This window comes from Myxine glutinosa, chromosome 9 (assembly GCF_964187855.1).
Source record: "Myxine glutinosa chromosome 9, kmMyxGlut1.1, whole genome shotgun sequence".
NCBI classification, from domain to species: domain Eukaryota; kingdom Metazoa; phylum Chordata; class Myxini; order Myxiniformes; family Myxinidae; genus Myxine; species Myxine glutinosa.
Window position 1 is genome coordinate 121,989,630 of NC_136269.1, and position 12,240 is coordinate 122,001,869.

The window sequence follows — 12,240 nt, forward strand, 5'->3', positions numbered from 1 at the left end:
TGCAGGAAATGGCTGCTGTGTCAGCGTTCCTACAGCCAGGGAACCAGAGGCAATATCCAGCTCACTATATGGAGAATGCTGCGCTCATCTATCGGGACAGTTGTCGGTTGGTGAAACCTCATTATTGCAAAATAGCATTGTGTTGGGGGAAGGGAGGCTTGTGACAGTGCATAATATATTGGGAAAGATGGCAGGAACTCTTGTATAAATATTGGGGCATTTATGTAAAATGTCTACAAACGAGATTATCACAATGGTCCAACCATGCCAAAGAGGAGTGAGGAGGGAGGAGGAGGAGGAGGAGGAGGAGGAGGGGTGAGTGAGAAGGAGGGGGTGTAGGGAAGTAGAAGAAGACTAAGAAGAGGAGGATTAGGGAAGAAGAAGAAGAGGGGTGAGGCAGGAGGGGGGTTGAGTGGGGATCGGGATGAGGGTTGAGCGGGAATCGGGATGAGGGTTGAGCGGGGATCAGAAGGAGGGTTGAGCGGGGATCAGAAGGAGGGTTGAGCGGGGAGCAGAGAAGGGGTGAGGGGGAATCGGGGTCCATGAGTCGGGGTGATCAGGGATCAGGAGGAGGGTTGAGCGGGGATCGGGATGAGGGTTGAGCGGGGATCAGGAGGAGGGTTGAGCGTGGATCAGGAGGAGGGTTGAGCAGGGAGCAGAGCAGGAGAAGGGGTGCAGGGTAATCGGGGTCCATGAGTTGGGGTGATCGGGGATCAGGAGGAGGGTTGAGCAGCAATCAGGAGGGGGGTTGAGCGGGATCAGAGCAGGAAAAGGAAGCAGGAGTTGGTGTTGCTGGTGTTGGTGTTGCTGGTGGAGCTGGTGTTGGCTTAGCGGTTAGGGTGCCGGCTTGGGATCCTAGGATCCTGGGTTCGAATCCCGGTCGATCGCTGAATTAACGCCAGGGGGGTTGACTCAGCCTGTCATCCTTCCGAGGTGGGCAAATTGAGTACCAGCTTGCTGTGATGAATGATCCCGGTGTGTACCCCGGTTTAGAATAGGTACACCGTATCCCTGCGCATCGTAAGAGTGTGACCAAGGGTTGGCGTCGGGAATGGCATCCGGCCATAAAACATTGCCTCAAACAGGGAACCATGATTGTCATGGGGCCCGCAAGGCTAACCCCCGCTCTCGTGGGGAAAATGGCCTTAAAACGATCATTCATATATATACATGTCCCACACTTTCGAACTGGCGAAGAAATAGCACCCCATGACCACCACCTTGTCCGAGAGGGAGGACGCCACATGGAGCGACGCACCCACTGGGACGATCAGCACACCCCAATGGGCCTTCAGAAAACAATCCAAAAAGGGTATCATGCCACCTCCAAAGCATGGTCAAGTTGAGATAGCGGGGTGGGGGAGGGAGGGCAGGGTACTGACTGCAGAAAATGTTTGAATAAAGTACCCCCCAGGGAATGCCAAAGGAGACTCCTCCCTTTCTCCAACGTCCACAACCATTAATCCCGCGTTCCCGTCAGGTTGGCCGGATGGAAGTCCCCAGCCGAAGTCTCACACGAACCGCCAAGTCCTTCAGGAACACACATCAATATAATACATGAGTTTCCTCTTATTTTTTTATTATTTTATTTTTTTAAGTTTAAATATGGTAAGCCGTACTTTCGCGGGCCTCTGGGGCAAGTCTTTCACGAGTCCACATTGGTGTTGCATCAGAGCCATTGGTTGCAGATGGGAGCTTTGTCAAATGGATGAAAAGCTCTGGACAGGGAAACAGGAAATGGCAGAATAGGGGGTGAGTTGAAGAGGGTTTGAAGGTTTAAGTCCCATGGGAATAAAGCAGGGCAAGGAGCTAACCTCAGAGGGGAGGGATCTCGACAGGACAGCACGGTTCTCATGAAAGTGTCGTGGTTTCAGGCTCAGAGGTGCGTCGTGGAGAGGATGGTGGACTCTTTTTTGCCAATGGGAGGGTCTGGAATGGGTGACGTTTGGGCCACACCAACAGAACTGCACAATATTATTTCATCATTATTAATGGTCATTTTAAAAAGCCCATAAGTAGTCTACGTTCAACAAGAGGTCCAATTTGGTCTGTGTCAAGTTTGGTGGCAATTGATCTAGTAGTTTGGGTGTGATTGGTCACACACACACACACACACACACACACACACACACACACACACACACACACACACACACACACACACTAGTGCTTCTAGTATACATAATTTAAGACAAGTTAACGTAGTAGTTTTGTGATTGGGAGATGGTGGGATATGAAATTGAGCATGATTGATGGGTTGCTTTAGGCAATGTACTATTCGAGTACCGCTTTATGCCTGAGAAAGGAGGGCCACAGACACAGAAAATCATGTTTGGTTTAATTAATAGATATTGCTTCACTTAACACTTAATCGTCCTTTTTTTTGAATAAATATCACTCGATTGGCCCCCGCCACCCAAAAAACGGCGATTTGATTGCTCATGTGACTGGCTACATCATCGAGGGAATTTTTGTTGCTGCTGGTAGTTTTTATCTGTTAGTGGAGTCCCGCCCCTAAAATCGTGATGTTCATTCATGATGTCACCTGTGTGATGTAATCGAGGGAAAGGTTTCTCAGCACGCAATGATAACTGCCTGACCAAGAATCTTCTGATAGTCAAAATCATTATTAAAAACTACCAGCAGCAACAAAAATTCCCTCGATGATGTAGCCAGTCACATGAGCAATCAAATCGCCGTTTTTTGGTGGCGGGGGCCAATCGAGTGATATTTATTCAAAAAAAAGTACGATTAAGTGTTAAGTGAAACAATATCTATTAATTAAACCAAACATGATTTTCTGTGTCTGTGGCCTTGGTTGAACATTGTTCAAATGTATTTGGACGGCATTAGGCTCTCTTCTAAAGTACTGCTATGTGAACTTCGGAAGTTTCCATTTGCAGCGCAGGTGCTCTGCGTAGTGCGTTGTGCACTTTGTCTGCAGCAAACTCCGTCCTGTCGGAAAAAGTACCACTAGCACATTGAAACGTTCCCAAATGACTGGAAACTACCCTCGCCCGGCGTGACCCCTCTGAATGCCCACTCTATCATCTGTCCTGACTCAGAAACGCTCCACTGGCCGAGAGATGTACCCTGCTCAGCCTCGATGTGCTGAAGAGCCATGGCCAGTTCTCAGACGCCGCTGCGGCTCTCATCCGCTTCACTAGCGAGGTATTGGTGTATCCCTTGCGTTATGCTCTTGTTTCTACGTTGTTATCTATCTTTAGCTTTGTTAATTGTTTGAGGTTTTTAATTAAGTTTCTTGTTTTTAGGATTCTGACCTGCAAGCAGCACTTTTCTTGGAGCAAGCAGCACACTGTTTTGTGTGCATGCGTAATCCACTTGCACGCAAATTTGCGTTCCACATGATATTGGCTGGGCATCGCTACCTGAAGGCTAGCCAGGTATGTGGAGGAGTGGTATGACTGGAAGAGTTGTGGGAATGGGAATGGTTGTGGTGGAGACCTCCTGGTACCAGGTATGTGGTTGTGGTGGGGGAGGCTGAAATGTGAGGTACAGACTTTGAGGACGTGATCTGAAATCGCACTCGAGTTGAAGGTGTTTGCTGTGAACCTGGTTATGCCCGATGTGGAATCCTAATTCGGCAACTGTCTTCGCGCCACGTTACAAGCCAACTCAAGATCGGCCATCTTGTTTCCTTCCTTCTTTCACTAGAGGAAGCACTCCCTGCGTTGCTACATGCAGGCTTTGCAGGTCTACCGGGGACGTGGGTGGTGCCTCGCCGAGGACCACATCAACCTCACCATTGCCCGGCAGTCCTTCTCGCTCCACCAGTTGGATGCCTCGGTGTCTGCATTCCGACATGTCCTCTTGCATGAGAGCAGGCAGACTCCCGCGCAGCAGGCTGCGCTTCTTCGTGAATACCTCTTTATCTACAAGGTACACCAGGACATTCGGGTGCAATACGCCAGAGAACATCGTAAATGGGATTTTAATCTGGAGTCACGGTTTTATGAGGCAGGTACTCAAATAAGAGCCGCAATCAGGTAATAACCCTCTCGTGAAGTTTTTGTTTCCTTATAATTTGGTGTGAAGAACTTTGTAATTAAGATCTTTCAACTTGCTGTACATTAATATATTTTGAGAAGCTTCAAGTGACATTTTACTTTTAGCAATTTCCCAAGTTTTCTATTTTATTTATATGTTTTTTTGTTTTGTTCCATTTCAGTAAAATGTGACTGAAGATGTGTCATAAGCCGTGCATGAAGTTGTGTTGGTTTTTTGAGGTATCTGTCGTGTGGGTTTTTAGCGACGACGACACGCAAACTTCTCTTCTTTCATCATCTTGCCCTTCAATGTAGCAGCAGGTTGGAGAGATGCCACCGGAAGGGCCATTGCCTCAGCTTCCCCTCCCGTTCTTGGACTGCTCCTTAACCCGTCTGTTCCTGGGCCATGATTGGAAACCTGCCCAGGGTAAGTCGGCCATTTTGATTTTCCAGAAACTCGATTTTTGTCTCCTTGATTATGATTGTGAAGTTGTCTTGCTGGTGTTCACCATTTTGAACCTTTATTATTATTTTATTTTTTTGCTCTCCACCTTGTGGAACAGGAATCAAATAAGCTGAAATACCTTAAAACCTTGCGTGTGTCTGAGTTCCACCCATTGGTTGGGCAGTTCGCCTGACCACCCACCATTTTAATACTACGGCCGCCATGTTGGAGCTTGTTCCTCAAGGACCTTTTTGAAGCTGTCGTATTCACAATCGCCATGCCCCTCCCTCCAAGTTTTTCCTTCAGTGTAAAACGACCAAAGCAGCAATAAAAAGGATTTTGAGGTGACCGGCATCATATCCTTGACATATCCTTGTGAAGATAGGTCTCAGCGATCGAGGCAGTGGTCTGTACTTTATACACCACTCAAATAACTGGCATTCTCTCAAGTAGGGCTTTTTACCACGGATGGTGTGCAGGTCCTTCCTATTATTTCCGATTATTTTGTCGTAAACGACTCGACCAGGGACCATAAAACCCATGTCAGTATAAAGGTCTTTTTTTTATTTTTAGCATTTCCAGGAATCTGACGACATTGTGAAAGAAGCACATCTGATATTATTTACTTTTAACTTTGTATATACAGGGATACCGCCATTTACATTGATTCGAAGTTGCGTCGTCAATCAATAGGTGCCCAGGCTTTGAATTACGTCTCTTTACATCGAAGTTGCGTTGTTCAGGTCACGTGCTTTGGCTTTTTCCCCTGAGCTGCCCAGTCTCACGCCGAGACGTTGAGATTGTTAACGTTGTGAAGCTTGCAGGCATGCACACAGCCAAACATGGTTTGCCATTTCAATACATGTTGGCATTGAAGTGCGATGGAGGTTTTGTACAGTGCTACGTCGCACTTCAATGACGACACAGCAAACCGTGCTGCGGAGTGCAGGCCGGCAACCTTCATACAGTGAGTGTTTCCAGATCTTAAAGTGGAAATTTAGCACTTAAAGCTCAAAATTATTATATTTTCAGGAAAATTATCTTACATTGTCAAATATTTGCATAAAGATAACATTTTCCTCACCAATTCTATTTAATCTCCATTGCACGTCAATGCCGATGTGTCAATGGACGAACAGTGCGTGGCTGTGCCGTGCCTGTGTGTGTGCCGGCAAGGGCAAGCTTCGTGGCTGGAAGAACGTTTCTGCAATATGTGCACCTTGTCCTTGTCAGGCTGTACCTGTAGTCCCCTACGTAGTATTCTAGTACGGCATGTAAATGTAGACTGATTTGCTGGCAGTTGGATACTACGCCGCCATGGACGCTATTCATATCAAATTCTTTATTATATTGAACTCGTAAAACATGGAAATTCTTGTTCCACTGGAAATTCAATTCAATTGACGAGGCAGCTCTGGAAAATTGGTGACGGAAAAGCCGAAGCACATGACTTGAATGGCATAACTTTGATGTGAAGTGTACTGTACCTTATTCTTCTGACATCACTATGATAAGTGGATGCCTAAAGAAGAAGAAAAAGAAGACTTTATTCTGCTTTTGCACTGTTCAGACGTACTATACTTCCAAAATCTTTGCATACAGTGGTGTGATCTGTATCGATATCGTCGGTGATTTTATTCGCCATGAGTTTTAAGAGTTAGCTTGTGACCAAGAAAGTGTGTAAAACTGAAAATTTGGAGGGAAATTGGATGTTGTATGCAGAATAACGAGTGGTGATCGTGCTGTAGATGTTGTAGGTCGGCACTTAGGTTTGCCTCCAACAACCAAATGTACAATTTATAAAAATGCAGGACAAATGTGTGAAAGTGCTAAACGTGCTCCACCATTAACATCCAAGTTGTTTACAAAGCAAAGGATCTCTTGCATGGAAAAGATGGAACGTATGCTGGCCTTGTGGATGTTGAGAATGCCGTTTAATCTACTTCCCTTCTGTCTTACATCCTCCTCCAACTGATCACATTTCTCTGTCCCTATCAATCCTGTCTCTCTCTCTATCCCCCCTCTCTTTCCCTTTTTTTACCACCACAACTGCATAATAAGCTGGCCCTTTAACTTTTCTAGAACATTACTTGGTTCCTCCAAAGAACACAAGGGTAGTCCAGCATGCACACGAGATTTTTTGAATGTCCCTTATTTTCTATTGTTTGGCATTTTCTACAAGGTATATAATGTCCCTTCTTTTCTAAACTTTGCCACATGGCACATACCGTTAAAGGGGGCCTTTTCTATGCCAGGCCTGCGGATTTCACGGAAATGATCGTGACCGGTAGCGTGTCGGTAACGTGATAGCAAAAATACGGAACCGAAAGTACGTTTTCCATCGCAGAAAGGCAGTGTAAGGCAAAAAGATGTAGTATTTACCTTCACGTGTGATTTTCAGCTAACTATTTTCGAAGTTGAGTTTTATTTCCAACAAAATTAGGCTGGCAAAGCTCAAATCTCAAAGTACATGTATATGTTACCTGAAAGTAGAGGGGCCAACCGTTTTCAATGATTTCGGCAAGACGAACATGCAATTCGGTCAAGAAAATCTGTATTGAAATTTATATTTGAAGTCCTACTTTGATATTAAACGTTTGATATTACTTAAAGTTTATAGGACACGATTTTAAATACGAACTTTTTCACGTTGTTCCGATGTGTTATATGGACGTGGGACTTGCGGAACATCGCACAGTTTGCAATACAATCCATTTATTGTCCTATGACCTTCACGTTGTTACACTAAAACTTATGGAAGTTGAACTATGTTAATAAACTGTTCAGTTTGACTTGAAATAAGTGTTTTGTTTTGATTTATTTCTCTCTAATTCTGTGGTGGAGAAATTCTGAAAAGCTGTATCATAAACCTAATAATAAGGGAGAATCAACGACTATGTACAATACAACAACAACATATGCATTTTAAGGCCATTTTCCCTGCTAGAGCGGGGGTTAGCCTTGCGGTCCCCATGACGATCTTCTCCATTTTACCCTATTTCCTGCATCTCTCTTTGTTAACCCCCTTGCCCGCATTTCTTCTTCCACCATCTTTAGCCGTCTTTCTCGGTCTTCCCCGTCCTCTACTTCCTTCTACATTCATTTCCATCACTCTTCTCAACCAGTCACTTTCATCCTTCCTCAACACATGACCAAACCATCTCAACCTGTTCCTCTTCACAGCATCAATCACAGGCTCTATTCCCATCATCTTTCGCAATTCATCATTTGTCTTCCTCTCTCTCAACGACACTCTGCACATCCACCGAACCATTCGCATTTCCACCCTTTCCAGCCTTTGTTGCTGCTCTACGTTCATTACCCATGTCTCGCTCCCATAAATCATAACACTTCTCACACATGCAGCATACACCTTTCCCTTCAGCTTCAACGACACTCCCCTCCTCATCAGCACGCCACTCAGTTCCCGAAACTTCTTCCATGCACATCTCACTCTTGCAACCGTTGCCGAGTCTGATCCACCTTCTCCATTCAGCATGTCTCCGAGGTAGCAAAATGTTTTCACACCTTCCAGCTTCATGCCGTCTTCAAGATCCAACTCAACATTTCCTCCATCTGCAGCTCCCTCTGTACCCACCTTACATTTGAATGTAGCTGCCACACTGGTTAATGACACTCTCAGACCACTACATTTTTGATGAACCCACTCAGCGCACATTGTACATTGAATGGAGTTCACTCCGACACCCTTCCTGCACACAGCACATGGCCACTTCCCAGTTCTTTCTACCTCACCACATGCTTTAGCACTTGCCATCACCTTCGTCTTTCCGATATTCACCTTCAGACCTTTTGTCTCCATACATTCCTTCCTCTTGTTCATCTTTTACTTCAGTCCATCCATACTTTCCGCAATCAACACCAGATCATCTGCATACAACAACTCCCACGGTAAACCCTCCTTTACGTTCTGAGCCAGCACCTCCATCACAGCTACAAATAGTAGTGGACTTAGTACCGACCCCTGGTGCACTCCCACCTTCACCTCAAACTCACCACTGTTCCCGTCCTTCGTCCTTACAGCTGTGCGTGCTCTTTTGTACATTGCATGACTACTCTGATCAACCATTCCTCCACTCCTAACTTCCTCAATGCCCATGTCATTACTTCGCGTGGAACCCCATCGAATGCTTTCTCCAGATCAACAAACCCAAGAAACAACTTCTTCCTCTTCTCCAGGTACTTCTCCTGCAACTGCCTCACAATAAAGAGCGTGTCGGTCGTTCCTCTTCCTGGCATAAATCCAAACTGCATTTCGTCGATCTTCACCTTCTTCCTTATCCTCCTCTCCAACACCCTTTCCAATACCTTCATTCCATGCTCCAATAACTTTATCGCTCGATACGAGCCACACTCCAGAGGGTCACCTTTCCCCTTGTATAGAGGGACGAGGGTACTCACGTAGGCTGGGCCAAATCAGGGGTGATTCTCAATTTTTCATACTACAAGGTTGTAATTTACCTAAAAGTTGTGGCTGGGTAACAGAAACAAAACCATGAAATGTTTTTTCAAAAATATTGACGTCTTACGGTAAAACAGCCTGTTACCATAGCAACCGTTACAGACGACTCAAAAAATTCTTAAAATCGATGATTTCTCAGGCTGTGTGTGACCCCCAGAGTTGATTCTGGTACCAAAAGATTCAGAATTGAAAGCCAAGGATGATTGGATAGTTTAACAATGTCTGTGACACAATTTAATACAACTTTTATCCCAAAAACTCATTTTCATCTCAAATTTAAGGCATTTGTTTGAAAAAAAAAATGAAAATTTTGCTTTTTAATCATAGGATAATCATTAATCAGAGCTATAGTCAAATTAAATGTACTTTAAATTAACTTTTGTCTTTGATTAAGCTTTTTTGTCTCAAATTTAAGGTCTGACATTGAACATTGATAACAAAATAAAAAACCTAGTCCCAATTGTAATCAATGGAGGCCAATGACTTCTTAGTCACAACCTCAGTGGATGTTGCCAGTCCATGCAGCTTCTCCCTGACGCCCTTCACAACCCTGTATAGAGCCTGGAGCTGCGCCTCAGATGTGGGGGCCTTGTTAGTGTTCAAATCTGTGGCGAGTCCAAGTGTCCGCTCTGCTGCGTCATTGACAACTGGGAGTTTGGCCACAACTTCCTTGCCATGACGATAGCTGTCTGCGGTGGGCCACTGTGCAACGGGGAGCTTGACAAAACTGGAGTCAATACCCAAGAGTTCAAACATGCTCCAAGAGTCGTAACCAACAAAGTCTTTGAGGGCTTTACTCCCCAATTGCTGTGAGGCTGGCATCTCCTGTATCATGTTATGTGCAGTCCCATGGTACCTGAGCATAGCCCTTCTCATAGTCTGCTTGTCAGATGACGTTCTGTCCGAGAAGAGTGCCAAAGAGACCAATCTCTCTGAGAGGTACCACAAATGGTTTTGTAGCTTCTCTCGGGCCACAGTCACAAAGGACAGAAATTTGGCAGGCCACTTTGTTGGATTCTTTGCGATACTGGCCTCAGCCTTGAGGAGGTTCTTCATCAGGTACAGGTCGTTAGATGGTGCATCTGCAGCACTGGTACATGTCAACCACGCTTTAGTGTAGAAGACTGACATGAATGCAGCGAGACTGGTTATGTCATCCAGCTCTTCGGGTGTGTAGATATCTCCCAGCTGCCGACGGTCCTGCAAGTCCTTCACTACAAGCTTGACTGCATCCTTTTTGCTAGACTGAAGGTGGCTGGTTTCCTGCAGATGTCTGTGATACCCATGGTACTGGAGAACAACCAGTTCCCCTGTTGGTGGATAAGGGCCAGTGAATCCCTGGTTTCCTGGTAGATTGAAGATGGGGGGACACTTTTCGAAGAGCCACAACACGGTCTTGGCTTTTGTATCCATGCCTAATTGCCTATGTGATGCACTGCAATAAAAAAAACAATTATTAATATTATGTTTGAATGAGAAAAGTAAACAAAAACAGCATACTTGCCTGATGAATGGTTACAGTAACAACCGAAAGCAGGCATTAAAATTAATGATTGTAAGCTGCTTTTGTTAACTTTTTTAAATTGAAATTAAGATGGCCAAATTTAAACAACGTTATAACAGTTATAAAAACTGGACAATACAAGGTTGCAAAAGACAATTTAAAGTAAATTTAATTTGATTAATGGTTATCCTATGATTAAAAAGCAAAATTTTCAAATATTTTCCATAAATATGCTTGAAATTTCAGACAAAAATCAGTTTTTTGGATAAAAGTGGTATTGAATTGTGTCACAGACATTGTTAAGCTATCCAATCATCCTTGGCTTTCAATTCTGCATCTTTTGGTACCAGAATCAACTCTGGGGGTCAAACACAGCTTGAGAAATCGTCGATTTAGGCATTTTTTGAGTCATCTGTAACTGTTGCTATGGTAACGGGCTGTCTGACCGTAAAACGTCAATATTTTTGAATTTTTTTTTCATGATTTTGTTCCTGATACTCACTCACAACTTTTAGGTAAATTACATTGAATTAGGAAAATCACCTCCGATTTGGCCCAGCCTAGACTACTCAGTTCCCAATCCACTGGAATGCGGCCTTCTTTCACCACCAGATTACAGATCTCTGTCATTCTCTTCACACCCCAACTTCCTGCTGCCTTCAACATATCTCCCACAACTCCCGTCGGCCCTCCCGCTTTTCTACTCTTCATTGCTTTTATCGTTTCCTCAACTTCCTTCTCAGTTATCTTCTCTGCCGGTCCTAAAACTGGGTTACTCTCTATGTTGCCATCCCATTCATTCTCTGTATTCAACAGCATTTCCATATATCTTTTCCATCTTCCTTTAATTCCATCTGGGTCCACATCGATTTGTCCCACTTCATCCTTCAAGCAACTCACCCCCATCACATCACACCTCTCTTTCGCGATCTGCTTTGCAATCCTGAATACCGCTCTCTGACCCTCTTCCGAATCCAAGCTTTCTCCGAACATTTTCCTGCATGCCTCCTGTGCCTTTGCCACCTCTTTCTTCGCAGCCTTCTTGGCTGCCTTATAATTTTCATGCTCTGCTTTTTCTGCTCCCGTACCCTTCGCCTTCTGCCACCCCTTGAACTTCTTCCTCTTCTCGTCAATCCTCTTTCCAACTTCCTCATCCCACCACCATGTTTCCGATTGCCTCGGTGGTCCTTTTGTCCATCCACATACCTCACCAACGGCTCCCAACAGACTATCTTTCATTGACATCCAACCACGTTCAAGCTCAACCACATTATCCTCTACCCTACTCAGCCTCTCTTTTAATGCCTCCCTTACTGTCACCTCTTTCAACCTCCACACCTTCATTCTCGGTTGGTACTTCACCCACCGTGCTCTCCTCGCACCTTTCACCCTTATGTCGCAGACAAGCAAGTGGTGCTGTGAAACAGCCTCCTCCCCCGGGATCACCTTTGTGTCCCGGAGGTGCCCCCTATCTCGCCTACGCACCATCAGGTCGTCAACGGTTGTCGTCGACCCACCTGACGTGTATGTAACAAGCTTATTATCCTCTTTCTGGAACTGAGTATTACAAATCAACAAATCAGCTCCACCAGCAAACTCCAAAATCCTTTCACCTTCTCCATTTCTCACACCATATCCGTAACCCCCATGAACTCCCTCAAAACCGTCCAAACTCCTTCCCACATGTCCATTTTGGTCTCCTACCACAACAACTTCCTCATCTTTCACGTTTTCCATCATCTTCTCTATCGCACACCAGAACTTGTCCTTCTCTTCATCGCTCCGACCAACCTGCGGAGCA

At 45.0% G+C, this 12,240-nt stretch overlaps 1 protein-coding gene across 3 annotated transcripts in view; it reads left to right on the forward strand.

Moving 5' to 3' along the window:
• The window catches only part of TRAPPC8 (trafficking protein particle complex subunit 8), a 60,203-nt gene that overhangs the window by 9,414 nt on the left and 38,549 nt on the right, over positions 1-12,240 (forward strand). For 2 of the 3 annotated variants that reach the window (XM_068128291.2, XM_078784858.1), the window contains exons 10-14: positions 6-106; positions 3,066-3,171; positions 3,273-3,404; positions 3,676-3,900; positions 4,323-4,434. In XM_068128291.2, coding sequence (XP_067984392.2) covers positions 6-106; positions 3,066-3,171; positions 3,273-3,404; positions 3,676-3,900; positions 4,323-4,434 — 676 coding nt within the window. The remainder of the gene's footprint in view (positions 1-5; positions 107-3,065; positions 3,172-3,272; positions 3,405-3,675; positions 3,901-4,322; positions 4,435-12,240) is intronic. The other variant, XM_068128292.2, reaches the window with a different exon arrangement.